The following is a 22,161-nucleotide window of genomic DNA, read 5'->3' as shown; positions in this document are numbered from 1 at the left end:
ATGATGTAGATTGTCTTAGCATTAATTATTACTTATGCATACAAATGAACTGCACTTGCGCCCGACCGTATGATTACTGCCCAAATTAGATGTGATCTAATTATAACCACATAGGCTGCCAATCATTGGTATTAATTCAATCAATGGACTATGTATGGCCACTGGTCACTGGATCTATTTTTACGGCTCGGGTGAAGAGGAGTCGTGAATCGGCCATCAAGGACTTCAGTGTCAGTGACCTGGGACCTGTGCTTTAACCATTTGTGACCTGTCACAGCAAAACCAGGCGCATGTCGCTCTGTTTGGCATGTTGAGATGGACTGTTTGTTCATTTCACTACTGTCTGTCATTTGTGAAATATAAGTACATGTACATCAATGTCTTCCATTATCCTCTGTACGACATGCGCCTGTTTTGCTGTGATGGGTCATTTGAAGATTGAACAACTCAAAAACCCTAAGCTTTGAGAAGTGATCAAGAGAACTCAATTGAAATTTCTTCATCAGAAAACTTGCCAAGGTTGGCACCTCTCTATGCAAGGAAGTTTTCAATCACTGACTCAGCTACTCTGAAATATTGATCTTGAGCACAGAAGAATGCAGGGGTGACCCTGATTGGCCGAATAGGCAACATGTGGGAAAGTAGCGGGTATCTTAATGAATGGTTTGATTAGCTTTATAAACGACCTATCCACTTTGTTTCTCTGTCTGTTGTGTTATCGTTGCACCTGAAAGGAGTACACCCGTGGTGTTATTGCCGATTTACCTGAGTACAGAACTTCCGCCAGTACTAAAGGGTGTTCCTGGTTGTTCTCCAAGGTGCCAATACTAAAGGGTGTTCCTGGTTGTTCTCCAAGGTGCCAATACTAAAGGGTGTTCCTGGTTGTTCTCCAAGGTGCCAATACTAAAGGGTGTTCCTGGTTGTTCTCCAAGGTGCCAATACTAAAGGGTGTTCCTGGTTGTTCTCCAAGGTGGTTCGTATACTGTAAACCGTGACATCGAGAAAATGAGATTCACAACCCAGACTCTAACATGCCTCATAAGTTATTGGTTGCATTGAGATAGTGGTAGGGTCATTCATCGCTAATTTCTGCCACATTTGATGGCCATATCAATTCAAGGCGAAAAGATGCTATAAATTATCAATAAATGAGATAAAAATAGCTAATTATTGTACAATTAGGCATCTAATGAGCCATATCGTTATGCGTAGATTTGCACCATTTTGTCAATCAAAATGTGATAATGTTGAAAAAGGTTTACTAAAGTCTTCAGGGGGGGGGGGGGGGGGCGGGCACTGATGATATCTTAGAGCTTGGGTAGATTAGAAATCAGAAAGTACCTCCATGTACTTGTATACACTACAAGGTCCACATGACCTACTTTTCCGATAATGGAAAATTCTCTCCTTTCCCAGATTTCTCAAAAGTTATTTTTAGGTAATCGTAACATTCAACGAGGTTCAATTAGTCATTTGAGGTCATTTGGTAGATTTAATTGATTTTTGATGAAGCTGAACTAATTAGTGTAAATAGCCAATCAGGTCGGTTTAGTTATTGATACAATATCGTGCAGAATATCGCCAGAAAATTGGCACTCGCTTGTAAATGATAAGTTCCTGTGTTTTAGCTCTTATTCTTTGACTCACACTTTAGTTCTCATACTACCAGTACCCTGACTGTACCAGCTTTTCAAGTTCCATCATCAGTCAGTGACTTCAAATTCTACTTTAATGTGATGTTATTCAATTTTCCAATATGCAATATTGACCAAGCCAGCATATAAATATTCATTAAATCATATGTTTGGGAATGTGTGGCTGCTTGTGCTACTAGTTCTACTTGTGGACTTAGAGAAAGTATGCAATCAAAAATGTTCTGTATCATAAATTCATCCAGGCCATCAGGATATCTTGTATTTCATTAACCCTTTGTATCAAAAAGAAGCTGGCATCATTATATTCTTGTCCTCTTGTCTATTTGAGACAACCTGGTCATGCATAAAAATAAAAAAAAAAAAAAAAAAAATAAAGAAATTAAAGAAAAGTTTATGAATTTTTTCTTTTATCGTAACTGTTATCACAAGACCCTTGACGCTGGCCTGACCTCCTCGATCAAAAAGTCCATGTCATTTATTCTATAAATACAAATTTTTTTCTCGAATATCATTTTTCAGAACGTTCTCTATTGCGATTGTAATATCGCTTATCATGTGTAGGGCAGAGAAAGTGTTCCAAAGGGTAAACTTGGTGAACAATGGTCTTCTATTAAATGAGGCCATCTTGGAAAAGTCCGACAAAGAAGGTTGCCTTAATGAGTGATTGTAGATTTAAGAATCTTTTTCCAAATCTCTCGTTGTAGCTATCCAATCCTTAGACAGCCTCAATGAACAAATCGTCCAGTTCATCTTCTCGCCTGCAAAGTCTGTGGAGTTCAACATCGACAATGAGTTCTCCCCGAAAGATCGGGAGGCCCTCAAGTCATCCATGGCGATTATGAGACGACTCCTGGTGGATGCACAAGTAAGTTTTTTCGGTGGTTGTTGCAAACCTTCAGGCCCACATCCTGAACCTCAGGCCAACACACGGCACTCACAAATAAATATTGGTGATTTCTGTCCATGAGAAAAGAACACTGTGGTACTGTCCATATCTGTTGAGGGAATTAGGCTGCAAGCTGATTTTAGACACAGTTGGAAATAGTTGTTCAGTTTGTGAATTGTGAGTCAATATCACTCAAAGGCAAATATGTGGCCATAAGTTGAATAGGTAACCAACATTCATGTTTCAACTTTCTAGGCTAGGGCCCAGATCCGAGAACTGAAGGACATCGCCCACAAGCAGAAAACGGCCAGCACGTCAGATACCGGTATCTCATCTGGAACGGCTGGGAACTTCACCAGCTGATATTGACCTTCTTTTAAATCTCTTCCTCCAGGTCAAGTTTCGGAAAATGGTCGATGACAACCGCCAACTGGCGACGCGTATTGATGGGTCGATTCTAACAGCGAATCAAGAGATGCAGGAACTACGACAGGAACTTCAGGACACCAACAAGAGGCTGAATCAGCTCGGAGTACAATCCCCCAGCGGAAAGAATGTCAAACAAGAGTTTCAGAATGGTTAGAAAGTGTATAAAACAGCTGTTTCTGAAAACTGAATAATTCTGAATATATATGAATAAATGCTATGAATTCAACTCCAAGCCCTTGGCATATGTGCCTCAATAATGAGCAGACATTTTAGCTCTACCATTCTCTTGGATTTTAGTCCAGAGGCCCTCAAGTGCATTGCTGACACCTTGACCCTTGTTTTAGAATTCAGGAACTCAACATCTCCTTTCAGGTAACACAAAGGGACGACGACTCAGTGAGGCCGAGCTAGAAATCTCCAAGTTACAAAACGACAATTCCAAACTCGAGCACCAAATACACAAGCTCATGACGGAGATCAAGGAGTTGAAATGTACTAAGGCGATCTTGAACGAACAGCCAAGTCTGGGCGATCTGAAGCTGGAACTTATCCAGTACCAACAGGAACTAGTCAGGGCGAAGGAAGCACTACAAGGTAACAATAACACTGTCTTCTTCTTCTTCTTCCTGTCCTTGTCCCAGGGAACTAGGGTTTGTTTAAAACCAGTGGAAGTCATCTACCCCTGGTTACTTTGTTGTCTTCTGAAGAAGGACAATGTCATGTTTTCTTATTGGTCTTCATTTCCAGCGATGAAATCGGATCGGAAACGATTGAAAGCGGAAAAGGTCGACCTCCTGAGTCAGATGAAACAACTCTATCTGACCCTCGAAGAAAAGGAAGGAGAGCTGCGTGAGTTCATCCGGAATTACGAGCTTCGGATGCGAGAGAGCGATGAGAGTATAAAGCAGGTGAGTGACTGTGTGACCTCGGGCAGGTCACTTTGAACTGACCTCGTGTGTCTTTGGGTAAGAGCGCATGTGCGGATACAGTTTGAGCGACACTCTTGTGTACGAGAAATTTGATGTAGTTATTTGAAATGAAAGAGGCCTACTGAGTTATTATTAAGACAATGCTGTTTTATTTTCCGCTGTTTTCAACCCAACAGTTTTGAATGGTTTTTTTCCCCATTGCATCTCGTCTGCTGTCCTTTAAACATTCCTCTCCGGTGTCAACAAACTAAAATGTGCATTTGCAGAAGGTGTATTTATTTACGGTGTCCATCTAAAAACATCCAAATGATCTACCAATACCCTTGCAACCCGAATGTCGATAATCCTTTGTTAACTTCCTGTGGTTCTTACGTTTTTTTTCCTGCCGATTCCTCTGTTATAGTTAGCGTTAGAAAAAGACGACGCAGAGCGAGAGAAATGGGAGGTGCTTAAACGGGCACGGGACGCCGCGGAACGAGTGGTCATTCTAAAATCGGAAGTCGATGAAAAAAATACAGAGATACAGCATCTTGAGGATGAATTAGCAGAGGTATATACATGCCGGTTTGTGGTCTTGGCTAAGTCACTTGACACGTAGCGTTCTGCCAGGAAATTTGACTATATAGAGTATGCTTGAAGTAGCTATTTCCCCGGTGTTTTCCCAAACATTCACATTTCTAGATGAGAAAAGAACACTGTGGTCCTGTCCATATTTGTTGAGGGAATTAGGCTGCAAGCTGATTTTAGACACAGTTGGCAATAGTTTGTGCAGTTTGTGAACTGTGAGTCAGTATCACTATGTGGCCATAAGTTGAATAGGTAACCAACATTCATGTATCAACTTTCTAGGCTAGGGCCCAGATCCGAGAACTAAAAGACATTGCTCACAAGCAGAAAACGGCCAGCACGTCAGACACCGGTATCTCATCTGGAACGGACGTACAGACCCCCAGCGAAGAGCAGTTACCCACAATGACGATGGCGACCTATTACGAGTCACCTCCACAGTCTGCACGAAGCGTCAAGAGTGATATGTGTACGGGTGAATACTTTCATTCTGTCTTTATCTTTATGTTGGCGACGTTTATCTTAGAACTTGTGACGTAACATTTTGAGAGCTGCTTGTAGAATTCATGAATCTACATCATTGCAAACATCGGTTAATCTCTGAGGATGTATTTGTGTTGGATACTTGGATTCAGAAAGCACTCAATATCTGACATTTTTCTGAAAGCATTTTTTTTGTTTTTCAGTCATAACGAATCTGAGTACTAGAATCACCAGCAGTCATAGTTCAGAAAATCTTCGTGGCCTTGGCGAGAGGTCAAGGTCAGCCGAAGATGTTATGGACGTTTGCGCGGGAACTTTGTCAGGTAGCGGCGAACATCAAAAGAAGAAGAAAAAGATGATGACGGGATTCAGTTCGTTGTCACGGATATTTGGGCGGTCGAGTAAAAGAAAATCTGTGCTATATGGGGAGCACATGGGTTTGGAAGGTATGTTAGATTACAGTATTCTACAGTGCTTAGTGGGGGAGGGCAACTGCCCCCAGCCACCTCCATAAAATCTGTAAATAATATATTACTTTGTTCCTTCTCTAGATGAAGGTGCCTCACCGCGTGTTTCAACCCTCAACGAAGACAACTATAATGAAAAACTCCAGGCTGTCAATCAGCTCAAGGACTTCCCTCTCCACCAGTGGAAGGCACATCATGTCTTAGCCTGGCTGGAGATCGTCATGAACATGCCACGATACGGGAGGCAGTGTGCAGAGAATATCAAAAGTGGCAAGGTAGGTCATAGACTAATCTTCTGAGCTTTGGCATGTAGAGTCTAGGAAAGTTGACGATTTGTGCCTGAAGGGACGTTTTATGCCTGAAATGATGTGGTGAAAATGTAAAAAGTAGGCTTTTCTGTACTTTCATTGGCCTTCATTGCAGATATCCTTCTTATCTATTTCAGATTTTATCGGAAATGAGCGACTCTGAACTGGAGTCGGCATTGGGCGTCACTAACTATCTCCATCGGAAGAAGTTACGACTTGCAATAGATGATCTCAGAGATCCAGCACAAGTGTAAGTCAATACCCGAGCTAAAACTATACTGTAAACTTTGAAGAATTTCCTAACTTGACATAGATCAGCACTTACAAAAATCGTTAGTTTTGAGGATATAATTGTCTTATATTGATACTCTGCCTTTGACTTGACTTGTTCTCCGACTTTCCTTTCAGACGATATCCAGACGCGGGTACGATCGATCACGTCTGGGTCGCACAAGTCTGGATGCGAGATATCGGACTCCCACAATACAGTGCGGCGTTCGAGGCCCATCATGTCGACGGGCGGGTGCTAAGTACACTCTCCAAGAAAGAAATGGAACGGTGCATGCAGATTACGCGAAAGTTCCACCAGGCCAGCATTTTAAACGGGGTGGAACTTTTACGGAGAGTTAACTTCAATCGAGAGGTAGGTTTGATTGGTTTGCAGTGGCTTGCAGTCATTTTCATCTTGGTGATGCAGGGAACCTCCAAATAACCACTCCTACTGTTCCTGTGATATGCCTGTCGTTCTCCTGTGATATGCCTGTCCTTCTCAGTGAGCTTTATAGCCATGAAAACATTGAGACAGCCTTGATGTCACCAACTTTAAAACTAGTTTGGGAGTTCCACTTCTGAATGTCTCATAGGCTGGATAACAGTACCCCCCCATCGTAGTTGGAGCATAGTAATTGGCGTTGATGATGTTATAATGTTTAGTATGTTTCTTCCAGGCATTATCACAACGACGGTCTCAGTGTGACGCGTTCAACTGCGACCCGCTAGTCTGGACCAATGAGAGATTAATACAATGGGTGAACAGCATAGATTTACAGGTATGCATGATAGATCTGGTTACGTCTCGAGATATAGAGCTGCACAAAATGTACCCAACTTTCATCTAAATGATTATATTTGAACTGAAGGCGTCAAATCATGTAGGATTCTAGTTAATTTTCAGTGTTCTTCTACAAAACAGTAAAATCAAGTTTTTGGTGTTTTCAGGAATATGCTCCCAATCTTCTTGAAAGTGGTGTTCACGGTGGCGTACTAGTCCTAGAGCCATCATTCAATGGAGAAACCATGGCAGCGGCCCTCGCCATTCCACCATCAAAGTCCTACATCCGGCGCCACCTAACATCGGAGGTGGAAGCACTTTTAAAACCAGCAAGGTAAGTTTCCTAGTTGAACTAAAGGTGTCACCACTCATCTCAACTGTCTCTTCCCATTTTCTTTTTGGGCAGGTTTTTGGGAATGAGGCTTATGTGCGCCATGTCACTTCCATTCTGGAGTACTGTTTCATGCACTGGAAGCCTTGTTTGACTCAGTGATTGCGATAATCTCAGTGGAATCTCTCTGTTGCTGCGGAAATGGTCACGGATGCTCAATCGGCATAAGAGAGAAACACCGGCCGTACTCAACTAGGCCTGATTGCCTTTTCATGTACGATAGTTGGATTAGGACTTATCCCAATGTTACTGCTGGTATGATTGAGCAAACGGGCCAAGGTATTTCTTCAGGTGTCAACAAGCTGTTCAAATTTGTTTGTTGATAAAAATCACAATACATAATACCATCTTGCACACATCGTACATCTACATCTACATTGACTATCACCCTTCTTTTGTATTAGAATTGCAGCAAAGGTCAAAACGAAGAAAAGGTAAAAGTGTATGAGCATGGCTTGTCATGACTTAGGACTAAGGCATCCCAGTCTTTTGAGACAGCTACATGATTCTAAACTGAAATTTCTTAAAAGTAAAGCAGTATTTTGTGGCAAGGTAACAAGGTTTTCCCGTTGGTGAGCATTAGATTCCAACTGAAGCCTATGCTGTGTTGAAATAAAGTGTTTTACTGAATCGCCAGAAAAACGCCTTAGTCCTCCAAGTCGTCTACTGTTGTCAGATAAATAAGTAATTATTGCCCTTGTCTGCTGGAGACGCCTTGCTCTAGTGCCTCTAGGACTGCATGCAATTTATCATAGATGAACTTGCATGTTTTCTGTGTTGTAAACTATGAAAGATTATGTGAATCCTTCCAATGAAACCTTTTTGTTGGACTACTTTTTAACCTGGAAGTTTTGTTTTATCCAGACACTGTTTTGGTGTGCTCTCCTTTAAAAATCTGCCAGTGTCTTGAAATAGAAAAGGTCAACATTTTCCCAATGCTCTGCTTTCTTTGTATCTGTTAAACATCCACCACAAATCCCTCCAGCCGCTGTTTCAAATTGCTCCTAACCATTGCTTCTGCAGGTCTGCTCAAATGAGCTCAGTGCTACAGCTAACCTTGGTCCGTCAAACTGCAAACTTGAATTGCCTTTTATCCCCTTGAATATTTGCTTAGTGGATGATGTGAGAGGAAGATTCACACTCAGTTCAATAGCTCAGTTAAATTGCTTTCGTCTCACCTGATGGACCTGCAGCTTTGGTCCCAGTCCTGTAGTGCTTGCTTGGGGACTGTTCAACACCGGGAATGCTTACGACCTTGGACTCCTGACCTCTTTCTATCCTACGAGAAGGTTCAAAATAAGCTTTTCACAGGCAATGGTCTCGAATGTGAAGACATGCGATCACATTGTATGTCTGAGACTGAAATGCTAAACATTGGTGCCATGCAGCATAAAAGATAGCGTGTAGCTGGAAAGTGATATAGTCAGTAGAATTTGTACCGCAATGAAAAGATATACATTTCTAATTCCAATGTGCAAGTATATTTCATAACTGCAGGTGACATGGTCGGGATGCTTTGTAAACATAGATTATACAGAAGTACTGGATCTTCCAATTCCATATTGTTGGAGTAGTACATAATTGCACAACTGACATGCAGAATTCTACATTGTAATCATGCTTGGGTCATGATGTCAACAAAGATGTTGCCGACCTTTAAAACTGATGTCTTTTGTTTCAGAAACATGAGTGGTTCCCTTGGCAAGTCGTTTGAGCGGTCGTTCAGAGGTCCCGGTGAGAAAGATGATGGCAAGAAAAAACTCAGCTTCAGGGTATGTAGACCGCACAGAATTTGTAATCTGGTTGAAATGATTTGAACAAACCATGTGCTAGCAATGATTCCTGCATTGTTTTCAGTGGGTGTTGCCAACCGAATCATTGTTTTTTGTTACTTGAAGCTTAACTGTTGCCTTTTCAGGGTTCCCTGGGACGTGCATTTGGCCGGAAAGTGAAACGTGACCTGGCTGTAGGCTTGCCAGAAATGCAGGAAGAACCCCTGGTCCTGGAGAAACGATCGCATAGCCACGAAGCCATCGGAACAGCTGTCTAATTTATGTACTCATATTAACCCTGTCATTGCCATACCCAGTCTGAAACTTGATTTGACTTCAATTTCGAATGCCTTGTGGTTACAATACTTCACCTGACAATCATTTTGTTTTGTACTTATTTAGGCAAGTAGCTTTAAAATGTGTGGTGAAAGGTTCTCTATGACAAGATTTTGAAGGAGGGGATAAATTAAGGGGATAAACTAAATTTTAAGATCATGAGATTGAGTTTCTATTTGCCAGAGATACTTTATAACCACACATTTCAAAACCTTGCTTTACCCAAACTTACTGTTTTCCCAGTGATTTTAAAATTCGTTTTGTTGGTTTTTTTGTGAATGACCATTTCCTGTTTCAGTGGCATGTCTATTGTTTACCATTGGTATTAATCATTTTCACTAGTGTGTATTAAGATTTATGCAAATGATACAAAAGTGGATGATCTTCTCAAAGAGTAATCGCCACCTAGAAAGTCTGCATTTAAATTAGCAAAAAAATTGTGTACAGTACCATATAGTGCATGAGTATTGTGGCGCCACAAGGTGGCTTGATTGTGAATCAATTACATGTGTAGTTGTACTCAAAGTCTAATAATTTTTAACTCACCGAGCCAATTCTAATGATAAGTGACGTTAAAAAAGATCTTTGTATAAAGTTACGGACTCTTATGTTGTCTTCAGTTCTTTTTCCGTCCAAATGATGGCGTGCTGTAAACATATCGAAGCTTTAACGGTGTCATTGGATCTGTACTGCCATGTTGTTCGGTGACGAGTAAACCATTGTGTACGCTGTTTATTTCTGATTTGGTTTTATTGTGATTCATGTTGTCCTTTGTGTCCTTTCCTTCGAGTGAGTTGTTTCCTTTTGTGCACGTAACGTCATTTTATTTCTCATTTTAGCTCACATGGGTTACATTGGGGTAGGATTAGAATTTTAACAAACAGGGTTAGGCCTGTGTAAAGTTTAAAACTGACCGATTTTGATATTGAACCTTTTGTGGTGCATTTTGTATGTAAGGCTGGTAGGTACAATATATTGCCCCTGTGTGCATAGTGTGGATACTGCCATCTGCTTTCGACATAGGGCTATAATTGCACCACTTTACCTTACATACTCTCATGACCAGGTTGGAATGGCGAACATGAATTTCATGACTCCTTCTGATTAAAGCGTTAATATGAATCTGTCAATTATGCTCTAGTTTCGAGTCTCACTCTCTCAGTTTTAGTGGCCCAGTGCATGAAATGCAATCATGACGAAAGGTAACATGTCATCGGTTTTTCCCAGCGCTTGACTTGGTACGGGGTACTGATTAGCTTGGGCAAAGTTGATGTTACTCTTTAAGTTCTTGATCTTCCTGCTCAAAGTTAGCATAATTAAGCACTCAAGGAGTCATCATGACCTTTGCCCTAATATTACGTACGGTAAACATAAAATTGCATTAATGCACTGGCTAGGAGAAGCACGTATCATTAGACTGTATTTCGCTTAAAGAGCACTCTCTTTACCTACGGGCACTAGCATGTTTTCAGGGGGGCGGGGGGCAGGGGGAGGGGGGCATTTACCAACCAGAAATAAACAGCTGAAGAATGGTGTGGGTCATTTGCCCAGCATTTCAGATGAGACAGTATTTAAAAACTGCATTTTGAAGGTCTTTACATAAGATCAGAATGGTAATTCAGCATAAAATAGTTATTTTATGGTTAAGTCAAAACACTGGTATTTGAGTATATCTCGTTTTGGGACAAGCTCTCCATTTCTCCAAACCAACATTAAGTGAGATTTCTTGTGGTACAGTAACGTTGTTTTGGCCCAATTCTCTTTTAGTGTTTGGCTTTGTAATCTCTGAACTCTGTCGTCAGTGTGCGCCTGCTTGTAGTTTGAATGTCTCTGTATCATAAATAGTTCAGTGGTTGGCCAAATGGTGGTGCTGATTGTACATGTCAGACAAATTAGTCAGTCTTGTGTAGTTGTGAATAAACCATAAGCACCATCGAGTTCATCAAGCTGTGGATCACACATACATTATGTCGATCTAGTAATTTATTCTGCCTAAATTTGAGTTCAGTGGTGTGTTTTCCTTAAAGGTGTTTCCATGTGACGTTTTAAAAATGTTGTTGCGAGCATTATGGAACTATAACGATGCAAGAAAATGGTTACAATGTCATATCTAAAATATTGTTTTGTTGTAAATAAGATCATGCTTTTCACTAAAATGAGCCTTGACATTGCATATTTAGTTTGTCTTGAAAGCCCAAGCAACAACATCAGTTATTTTAGCTACATCTGTTTCTTGTAACCAACACTTTACCAAGGCAACCATTGCTGTTGCCATGGCAACTGTTGTTGTAGCTATGTATACGTCAGCTGTTGCTCTGGTAACCTGTTTTGTTATGCCTATCATATTGTTTAATGTCTGCATAACTTTCGATATAATAGCCGAATCTGTTTAAACACCTCAAACCCTGATTCAAGTCTAGATTATCATGGTAGGGCGCATAAGGTTTTCTTCCTTCCATTAATTGAATGGGTCCAGTAATATGAAATACATAATCTGTATAAATGTCTGCCATATATATATTTTAACTTATTTATCTTGTCATCTTTGTATATACACCAATATGCACTGCACAGTATGTGGTGGAAGTAACCGCAAGCAATGTTTTATTCACCAACAAACTTTCCCCCTGGCGGGTAAGAATGACTTCTCTTAAATCTAATTGAACATGATTTCCGTCATGTTCAGAGTGCAATATTACTGTTGTGGGATGTCAGTGACAGAAAGAGTCGCTTATGGTGCAAATTCCCAGAGCAGAAAATTTTAGTTTAGAACTGATTATGATTGCAGTTTTGTTGGAAGACGTATTTGTATCTCAATAAATCCTTTAAATGTAACCAATTTGTTTTTGTTTTGTTCCATTTAAAAAAGTGCAGGTGGCTATTGTCCTATGAGTGCCACTGTGTGACTTGGACAAGCTCATGTGCCTGAGACAGTACAGACCCATCTCTCTTTAGTGGAGCTTCCATCATCAGTGTGCTGTTGAACACAGATGCTCCAAGTACACTTCTTTAAGATTTGGACAAGCTCATTCACCTCATACACCATCGGGATATGTCTGTCTTTGGCAGAGCTTCTATCTTGCTGTGCGCTTGAAGACAGCTGGCCCAAGTACTCTAATTCATTTAGACTTGGGCCACTCGTGCATATCAGACAGCATCAGGACTCCTCTGTCTTCGGTGGAGCTTCTATCTTGCTGTGCCCTTGAAGACCGGCCCAAGTACCACACATACCATACTTTATTTGGACTTGGACCAGCTCATTCACTTCAGACAGCAACAGGGCTCGTCTGTCTTTGGTGGAGCTTCAACCTCGCTGTGCTCTTGAAGACAGGCACAAGTAGCCTATTTGTCCAAATAAGACTTGGACGAGCTCATTCCCCTCCGACAGCATCAGGACTTGTCCGGGTGGTTGAGAGAACTCCCAATTTACACCATCAGGTTTATTCGACGTCGTGGTCTGTAAGGTTCCCAACCATCCTGGCCTAACTGACCAGACTCAATATCGTAAGAAGCTCGAACATATTCTCCATGGATGTGACAATGCTCTGATATCTTTATGTTCTTCCTGGATTGTGGCCGTCGGCTAAGCCACGCCAGGTTCTGACGTCAAACAAGCAACAGGAAGAAATGAACTATAGATAATTTATTGATCAACTCAGAATTATTATATTTTGGTATATCATGCGAGAAAATATGGCCAAGCCGATGGGTACCCTGGTGACGTACTTGCGCTGCGGCCTGGGAGGTTGCCATCATGGCAACATGACGATTGCTATTGAAACGCGGCCTCCGATTGACTCGCGCTCTCATTGTCATACTGTCATGGCTACGTCGCAGGTCGCCGCGAAAGCAATCGCTCGTCTCCAAAAGCTCGACCTTCAACGGAACTTCACCGGAACCTCCTTTCCCATTAACCCGTTGTCTCATTTGTTCAACGTATTTCACCATCCTCAACTGGGCCCGTCAACGTCCAAACCTACCCCTGACGTGCTATGTCCCGCGGCCCGTTGGCGCAGGGTTATTTCTTGTCTCTCCGAGTCCGTCGGGTTATCTATTTGTTCTTTGCTCGCGTTCATCGCCTCTTCATAAGCGCTTGCAACCTGCTCCTGAATGTATTGGTTATCCGCCTCACTTTTTGATATGGAAACGATGCTCCCTGGATTCTCCAGTATTATCCTTTTCTGGACGTCGCCGGCCGCTTTGATTCCGTAGAAGAAGTATATGGCCGAACCTACGAAAGAAGAGAACGATCAAAAGCTAAAATAAAACGGGATTTTTACGATCGCTACGACAAAGGGTAGGTATTTCACGCGATATTGAGGAGGTTGTGAACAGCGACTTATCAAGTCGCCTTACACGTATACGGATAAAACTCTGCGGATGACGAATTTTGTGTTATTTCTTTACGTATACGTATAAGGATCCGTGATAAGTTCCTGATCTCAACCTCACGCTAGCGGTTTTTGCTTCGTTGAGTGCAGTATGGTGTGAATCGACAAAGCACTGCCGCGCTATCTTATTTACATGACGGATGGCGGATGTTGTCTTTCTCGGGCTCAACAACACATTACCTGTAGGTTGGTCAAATTTGGTCGGGCCAGCCCACCGCATCGTTTTCTACACATTACGTCCGAAGGGACGATGCAACGATAGGGAGGCTGACAATCCACTCTCACCCAACACGGCCTGGATGTTCAAGACCTAATCTTGTCACTAACCAGGCCCTGGTCATAAATGCGACAAGGAGCACGCCATCGCCTTCGCAGATATAGGCGTAAACGTCTTCTTTTTCCTTACACGTTCTCTTCTTTTGGCTCAGTTTATAATTCGATTCTCCACCAGTTACAACAACATTGAACGTGGTACGTTTTATTCTCCTGTGAATTTTGACTCAAAAGGTATACAATAATATGTTTTCTCCTGAATTTTGACTCACCTAACGCCAACCAAACGGCGAATCTGGCCCAAGTTATAAGCGATAACTTCATCATGAGATACATGTTAAGGAATAGAGCCAGACAAGGGAGCCAAGGCACCAACGGAGCCATGAAGTTTAGTTTCTTCCTGAAATAGTGAATAATGAGAAAAAAAAGAATTTGTTATACTGCAGGTCTATAGGTGCATTCCAATGAACTGCTGGCTAGCTCCGGTATTATGGCATCACCGGAATTTGGTGGTCGAACGGGAGATAAACACCCTAAGCGATTGCTGACGTCTTTGTGACATCAGTGTTTCTTTGGAAGTTGGGATTAGGCGTTGGATGTGTGTATGAGGGCATGGGGTTCTACTAAAAGCCTTGCAACCCCTCATGAGTTCAGAAACATTTAAGAACCACGTTTGGGGGAACTTGGCCCGTCATTGTGGTGTTACATGTGTTTCTTCCTTCTGCCGTCTGCCGTGATACGTCTGATCATGGGATGGCAACCTTTACTTGAAGCTCACTGCATGGTTACCAGTATTTTAAAGCAGGATTCGTCCTCTCAGTAAATGTTTCGCAGACACATCGGACACGCTTAGCTTAGATTAACTATTGTGGGAGGAAGGAGACAAACGTTGAACGGCACTCACCGACTCTGAGGATAACACGAAATGGCAGTTACCCCTAGAAGTGACATGAATGCGAACAGTGCAGCTGAAGTAATCGCCCAAGGTGCCTTCGCGGCAATGTAGTTCTCTCCCCAAGCCAAGATAGAACAAAGAATAACGTTTATCACAATAAGATACCACACGATGCCCGTCACATTTCTCGAAGTCTTTTCAGTAGCCACAGTACTGATGTTCATTCTCAAGCGAATTCTATCCATGCAACTCCGTTCGTCCGTAGCCTGGCCTTGGTGGCCAACAGCCCCGTACTGTTTTGAACGTTTCGTGAGTATATTTGATTCGAGAGGTTCCGAAGTGCCCTCGGCTTGTTCTGGATTTTCTCCGGCAGATCCCGATTGAATAAGTTCTTGGTATTCTTCGTCTTCGGCTGTGGGGCGATACCGAAGCGAGAGCACGGAGACTGAGACCATGGTATAGGCAAGGAGGGTACCTGGAATGATGATATTATGATGCTATGATGTGAGAACAAGCTTCTTCTAGCAATCCTAGCTCAATTCTACGTGGTTATCAGACAGGTTTCAGAACATTGGGGAGATTTCGAAACCCCTACCTACGCACGAACGACGAACGATGAAGTCCGAGGGGTTTCATTTTGTGGCCTTGTGCCTTCCAGTGAACCCTTGCGACTTGGATAACCTACTACAACGTGATATTGCCGTGTGCTCCCCGCTTGAGCAGCGAGTCTAGCACTTCCCGACTTCGCAGTCGAAGAACTCTTACCGCCTTTGCAGTCGAAGAAAAACTTTAAAATTGTTGAGTCGAGTTGCGAATTTTCAAGTTTCTAATGCTGATATTTTCTGTTGAAACTTTCTACCCTAGCAATTATCGTACCTATAGACATCATTTCAATGAGCGCCTGTAGTCCTACGAAGAATGCCAACAATGCTGCCACCGATCCCGATAAAATTGTTGCCCATAGAGCTGTCTTGGTCCACGGATTCACGTACGATAGAAACCTAATGAAGGGAAGATAAAGCATGTTTCATGAAACAAAAGCCGTGTCGTTCGTGCCGCAAAAATCAACAGATTTGATATCAATTTCACATCAAAGCTTAAGTCGGAACTCAGTGGGAAAAACTGATCATGGCTTTAAGTGTAAGAGTATACTGGTCTGTCAATGCAAATTCTGCGACAGGACATTTTGACCGTCTTGCTGTCTAACCTATAGATACAATTGATACATTTCTGACCCCATTAAATATCTGGGAAGCTGATCCAAATGTTCAAACTCATATAGGAACATTGATGGAAAGAGCCTTACTTGAACAACAACCCATCCTTGGCCATTGCGTATATCACACGAGGCATTGGGAAATTCGAGCCCAGCATGGCCACAGTCAGCCCGGCCAAAGCGCCCACCATGACAACGTATTGCGCCTGTGGAAATCCCCGTTGGGCGAACATGCTTATCAGGGCGGAGTTTGGTTGAATGGCCATGAATGGTACCATCATGGTGAGGATAGTGGAGCTGGAGACGTAGACGATGAGGCAGATGACGAGGCTGAGACAGATGGAGAGAGGGATGGCGCGGCTTGGGTTCTTTGCCTCCTCCCCCGTCGTGGCTATGATGTCGAAGCCGATGAAGGCGTAGAAGCAGGTAGCAGCGCCGGAGAATACCTGCAAGTGAGAGGAGAAGTCAATTTTCGCCTCCGAGAGGTCGTTGATGGTCACTCCCACAATCTGAAGATAAGCCTCGATCTCCATGCGATTCAAACCATCCTTCGGAGAGGCCCAACAGCTTTTCTTCAGGGTGAGTCGTGGCGAATTTACTTTGGTGGAACGTGCGAGGTAACTGAAAAGAAGTCTTACCCCGGACCATCCATAAGGCATGAATCCATACTGCTCCCAAAGTGATGGCTGTGCATAGAAACACCCCGCACCGACCAAGAACACCCAAACTGCCAAACTAATGGCGTTTAGGGCATTGTTGAAGATGACAGATTCTTTGACGCCCACAGCTAGAAGGGTTGTCATGAGTACACTTATGCCGAATCCAAGAGCATCTGGGTATTCACGCTCTGAAAGACAACATAACTTTTTGAGTTTACAATCGGTCAGTTGAAAATTGTCGTATCCCGAGTTGAGACAGTAAAAGATTATAGCCTTGATAGCTTTTTTAATACTTCATGCAATTTGTCATTTTGGAAATATGACCCATCCTATTGTTTGGGATGGTGAATTAAGGGGCATGACGGAAACGGATCTAGGGCAATATGGATATTGTTGGCCTGGGGAATGTGATATTGACCTAGGCCGGAGGCTTCTTTTCTTGTTGTATGTTTTAGCATCAGGGAAATGGTCGAATTAACTCCACTTACCTATGACAGGAAAACTATTGTTTGTCATGTATCCGCTGATGGCGTGATGACTGATGGTGTCCACGCATGCGCTAATAGCAACCGCCCCGGAAGCTGTACCGATGATGTATTCCAGGATGAGGTTCCATCCGGTGATGAAGGCTACAATCTCGCCTATCGTGATGTAGCTGTAGACGTATGACGAACCTGACGTTCGCGGCACGCGCTCGCCGAATTCGCCATAACATAAACCTGCAAAGAATCACTTTATCATCTAATGACATCAAAATTGCCGAAGACGGAAATCCCGTGCCATGAAATCATGGCGCCTAATCACGGCATTGCGAATCTTAACACACATTGGTGAACGCGAAAACGAAGAAGAGTCCAGTGAGCATCTTCTCTAGTATTTAGGGTGGCCAATATTCCACTCGGCCTGGAAGATGTCCGCCCTCAATAATGTTAGGCCGGGTCTATTTGGCAAGCCGCTCGCCGAACAGGCATCTTTTTTTGTCCTGTTTGGAGAGCCGCTTGCCAAACAGCACTAAAAAGCCACCCTGTTCGGCCAGCCGGGCTTGCCAAACAGGTAAAAAATCTACCCTGTTTGGCGAGCTGGAGACTTTACTGTTATATTAATGAGTTCGGCTCTCCATTCAGGACAAGAAAAAGTCGCTGTTTGGTAAGCCGGGCTTGCCAAGTAGTCACTTCCATAATGTTATACATATGCTGTATCTCTGCTGCATTAGTATATGCAAACGCTACCTCTATAAAGCGAAGAACGTAGTCAATGGTCTATGTCTTCCTGTACAACAGCTAGTATCCCACATTGACCACTGGATTATACCCAGTCAAGTCTATTGACTGAGCAAGTGGAAGGGGACGTGTAAGGAGAAGGCGGACAGGTCGGACAGGGCAGCAGGGTACAGGGATGTACCTGAGAACCTGAGAGGGCAGCAGGGTACAGGGATGTACCTGAGAACCTGAGGGGGCAGCAGGGTACGGGGATGTACCTGAGAACCTGAGAGGGAAGCAGGGTACGGGGATGTACCTGAGAACCTGAGAGGGCAGCAGGGTACGGGGATGTACCTGAGAACCTGAGAGCGAAGCAGGGTACAGGGATGTACCTGAGAACCTGAGAGGGCAGCAGGGTACGGGGATGTACCTGAGAACCTGAAAATTAAAAAAAAATCGAATTGTTTACAAACGCACCTGGTCTTTAAGAAATGGTTTTCATACCTGAAAGAATGGAGGCGAAGCCTCCGAATAGGAAACTGAGAATCACAGCAGGCCCGGCCACACTTTTCGCCAAGAAACCGGTCACAATGTACATGCCTGAACCACAGCAACTCCCAATCCCCAAGGAGACGAGGTCCACGACGGTTAAGCACCTATTTAGCTCGTCCCCTTCCTTCTGATCATCTCTGGTCATCAGCTTTCGGCGAAGGAAGGTTCGTTTGAATTGACTGCACTCAGTTTTGATTTGCCTGGCCACCATCTTGATATCAGACTCCGCCCGGACACCCGTGGCGTCTTCGCTCATTGTGGATCAGAGAGAATGCCCTGAAAGAAAACAATATCGCTGCACTTCATGCAGGTAACATCATAAAGAAGCTAAAACCCGATGTATTGATTTGGCACGGACATATTGTCCATATGGAAAAACACTAGACTCCCCAAGAGTTCGCAAGTTGGTGACAATAAGAGAAGCGACCAAGACACATGTAAGATGCAGCGAAGCGAGATGGAACGGCAGCTGTCATCCTCTTATGAAACGACCATGTTTCTGCTGGTCCACAAAACACCCGTTGTTCCTTGCATTTGATTAATATGTCGGCATTGCAGGATTCCTCGTAACGATGCATACGTTTAACCCATCGCAACCACAATTTTGCGCTTTTGAAAAACCGTGTTTTTTTCCTGTGTAGGGCACAATGCATTACTCCAAAGGGCTTTTCGGAGAAATTAAAGCAAATTGTGTATAACTGCATTTTTATGTTAGCATGTAGCTGCAGTGCGATAGAAAATTAGCAAGAAATTAGCAAAGACTAGCTTGTACATTTCTTCCACTTCCTACATGGGTTGGATAAGCCTGTCAGTTCAGATCGCACAAACACCCGATGGGTAGGCTATTTGCATCTTCGATTGGCTCGAGTGGTACAGGTGTGTTCTTCTTATATTCGACTAGCCAGTGTAAGTTGGCCATGTGCATTACAGTATATTCATTTACCAACCTTCAAACCATTGTCAATAAATTCATAAATTCAATATCGATATATAATGTTTACAAATCACGATGAGATTTACTACTATTATTAGTCATGTGACATGTTCGTTGTTAAAATTCAATCACGGGTTTACCATAGACACCACCGTTTTGGCTGGAACTTGAAATCCTAAAGCAATCAGAACTCCTCTCTGATGAAGTCAACGCCCATTTGAAACCTTGGCGGCTGTTCTTTGGAAAATAAAGAACTGACTTCCACCATTGAAATTGGCATTTGCTTCTTTTTGAAGGAGTTTGAATTGCTTTAGGATTTCAAGTTCTAGCCAAAATGGACTCGTGGTGCCTATGGTCCACCTTAAACCTAAAAGATATCTCTTGAAAACCATTTCTTCATCCAGAATCTTACAAGAACCTTGTAAGAATTGTATACGAAATCGAATGAGTGTCTCAAACGAGAACTCTCAGATAGAAGCAGCGGGAATTGATGAACTCCCATGAAATGAATGAAGTTTGAACCTTACTAGAAGCTGCAAATGAAGTAAAATTCACCAACAGTAAGTAAGAACTTACCAACAAATATATCCAAAATGCGTGTTTTCGTAAGTGCTAAAAGGTACCAAATTCCCGACACTAAAACAAGCCTTTCTTCTCTTAATGTATTCTGCTTGTCACCACACCAATATACATGTACATATCCCTGCGCAGGCCCATAGAAAATGCCTACCGATACAACTCTCAGTGATGTCACTCAAGTGTGCATCTGCTCAAATTGGCTTGTCTCATCTGCATGAAAATGACTACAGATTGAAGAATCAAATGCATGTACCGCAAATGTAATGCTACCCGCAGATGTCGCAACAGAATCTCCCGTTGGGCAATTAAATCGGCCATAATCAAATTTACGTAATGGCGACCGCTGGCGCTTATGCCTGCCTATCCTTCATCGTCAATTCTGAGTGGTCCGATGCTTCATTACCATGCACGAATGGTACATTAATGAAAAATGCATTAAAAGACCTTCAACATTATGTTGTATAATGTTTCCAGAAGTAGTGTCAACGTTTCGCGTGTCCACCACCAGGGGAGCCAGAGGTGCACTGACTGCTGCAACCTTTGAACTATATACTGGCGAGTCATGTTTGCGTGGGCCCATTCAATCTCACAACAGAATACGGAGGTTCTAGGCCTATTTCTGAAGGTTTTCCAAGGACAGCTGTATAACGCTGACAATTTAGAATGAACGGTCCCACGGTAAAATTACGAGCCAGCATGCATAATAAATCAGGAGCACTCATAATATTATTTGTTACAACAGTCAGAGTCAGCCATACTGAAGTATTCCTTCACACACCATTTCACATAGATCAGGCGATTTTTGTAATCCGCATCGGGTCGGCGTCATCACATGAATAATATCGGCTATCGGGTCATGGTGCATGCACAGCTTTGGGTACCAATATTCATTATACGGATGTGATGCAGAAGTTATTGCAGAGGGGGAGTCATTCGATATTAGAGATACTCGTATCCGACTTTTCCGGCGATGTTGGATAACGTTGAATTATCTGGCGATATACTTGATTTAACCTGCACTTCACTACTGTAGCCCGAAATTTCGGTCCGATGTGCAAAGACTCACGAAACTGTAGACCGGAATTTTGGTCTGATGACGTCAGATGCAATGTACTACGATACATGATGCATTGCACGTCATTACGTCATTGCCGGGAATGACACTGTGAAGTCCCAGTACAGTGGTCAGCCGAATCACCGCCAACGGGCCTCTATCCTGAATTTACATTTCATTGTTATTCTGACATCGAGATTCGTCAAGGCGTTCATTACGACATGCATGATGCTGAAAATGACGTGTTCCTCTTTTCTTAGGAACCTTTAAATGCTAACGACCTTTGGCCAATCTTTCCCCAGGGGCATTTTGGCGTTGAGATACCGCACCGTAATCTGTTAATGGGTAAGTCCACGAAACTCTATAAAGAAGGGTCATTTAGAGATAAGCTATCTCTTACCGCTATTGACAGTGAAAAGTTGGTGAAAGAGATAAAAGTATTCTGAGATACTGGTCATATCGTTAAAACCTAGACTTAAAAATGTTAAGTTGTAGTCCGTTTCAGATGATATTTTTTTAGGACAAAATGATTCTAAGAGGTTTCAAAGTCAATCTTTTTAATCATGGTCAAATTTGACAAAGCATGGCTGTTAATTGCATGAAGTCAGAAGATGTATGCTATTGCACCCCTACGCGCCACGTTACTGCCGCCGTGTGGTAAAGGGTGTTAGGTACAGCGCCTTGCCGGCGTCCGCAACTGGTCATTTCCGCTCTTATCTCAACCTTCTACCCGATGCATTTTCTTTAAATCCCCAAAGATTTGAGTAATGTGCTGCTTCACAGCCCCATGAGAAGCCCTGACGTGCGCCATGCAAAGTCCCGTACCGTCAGGCTCACACAACTACCACACGATTCGTTATTCATTCGCATCAATATCATACACCTTTAAAGGAGGTTGATTGCTGTCCACAAGCGAGATAAAAGCGGATTTTATTCACCGTTGTTGCTGTTGGTAGCGATGATATCCGCCATATCTGATTCCCATGGGACCGTGATAAACTGACGATTCACATGCGCAGATATTGAGATTACGCATGCAACTTTTTCCACCCATCATTCTTATTCATAAAAAGACAACTTGGTAATGAAATATGTTGGTTTCCCATACAAAACTGTTTTCCAGGAGGACCGTGAT

General features: G+C 42.9%; 2 protein-coding genes across 10 annotated transcripts in view; one reads left to right on the top strand and one right to left on the bottom strand.

Annotated features, from left to right (window-relative positions):
* The window catches only part of LOC135496603 (kazrin-like), a 36,510-nt gene extending 24,401 nt beyond the window's left edge, over window positions 1-12,109 (top strand). For 7 of the 9 annotated variants that reach the window (XM_064786020.1, XM_064786018.1, XM_064786014.1 and 4 more), the window contains 15 exons: window positions 2,360-2,520; window positions 2,936-3,119; window positions 3,343-3,564; window positions 3,718-3,878; window positions 4,303-4,449; window positions 4,749-4,941; window positions 5,153-5,395; window positions 5,501-5,691; window positions 5,862-5,974; window positions 6,133-6,367; window positions 6,672-6,773; window positions 6,943-7,109; window positions 7,571-7,600; window positions 8,848-8,938; window positions 9,085-12,109. In XM_064786020.1, coding sequence (XP_064642090.1) covers window positions 2,360-2,520; window positions 2,936-3,119; window positions 3,343-3,564; window positions 3,718-3,878; window positions 4,303-4,449; window positions 4,749-4,941; window positions 5,153-5,395; window positions 5,501-5,691; window positions 5,862-5,974; window positions 6,133-6,367; window positions 6,672-6,773; window positions 6,943-7,109; window positions 7,571-7,600; window positions 8,848-8,938; window positions 9,085-9,216 — 2,372 coding nt within the window. In that variant the 3' untranslated portion in view covers window positions 9,217-12,109. The remainder of the gene's footprint in view (window positions 1-2,359; window positions 2,521-2,935; window positions 3,120-3,342; window positions 3,565-3,717; window positions 3,879-4,302; window positions 4,450-4,748; window positions 4,942-5,152; window positions 5,396-5,500; window positions 5,692-5,861; window positions 5,975-6,132; window positions 6,368-6,671; window positions 6,774-6,942; window positions 7,110-7,570; window positions 7,601-8,847; window positions 8,939-9,084) is intronic. The other 2 variants (XM_064786016.1, XM_064786017.1) reach the window with 2 other exon arrangements.
* An 844-nt stretch (window positions 12,110-12,953) lies between these two features.
* LOC135496838 (solute carrier family 7 member 14-like) lies at window positions 12,954-20,137 on the bottom strand. The gene is made up of 9 exons (XM_064786384.1): window positions 19,970-20,137; window positions 18,412-18,735; window positions 17,197-17,427; window positions 16,688-16,896; window positions 16,140-16,495; window positions 15,710-15,834; window positions 14,843-15,308; window positions 14,211-14,338; window positions 12,954-13,505 (listed from the first exon to the last, which is right to left on the bottom strand). The coding sequence occupies exons 2-9, from the start codon at window positions 18,713-18,715 to the stop codon at window positions 13,225-13,227; spliced, it is 2,100 nt and encodes a 699-aa protein (XP_064642454.1). The 5' UTR covers window positions 18,716-18,735; window positions 19,970-20,137; the 3' UTR covers window positions 12,954-13,224.
* Between the last annotated feature and the right edge of the window lie 2,024 nt (window positions 20,138-22,161).

This window comes from Lineus longissimus, chromosome 12 (genome assembly GCF_910592395.1).
Source record: "Lineus longissimus chromosome 12, tnLinLong1.2, whole genome shotgun sequence".
Taxonomy (NCBI): Eukaryota; Metazoa; Nemertea; class Pilidiophora; order Heteronemertea; family Lineidae; genus Lineus; species Lineus longissimus.
This window is presented reverse-complemented; position numbering and strand designations above follow the sequence as displayed.

Coding starts and splice junctions, on each gene's coding strand:
- LOC135496838 (XM_064786384.1), bottom strand. CDS start 18,715: ATGAGCGAAGACGCCACGGGTGTCCGGGCGGAGTCTGATATCAAGATG. Junction 17,428..18,411: donor CTTCGCCTCCATTCTTTCAG/GTATGAAAACCA, acceptor GATTCTTTGCAG/GTTTATGTTATGGCGAATTC. Junction 14,339..14,842: donor TCGTGTTATCCTCAGAGTCG/GTGAGTGCCGTT, acceptor TCACTATTTCAG/GAAGAAACTAAACTTCATGG.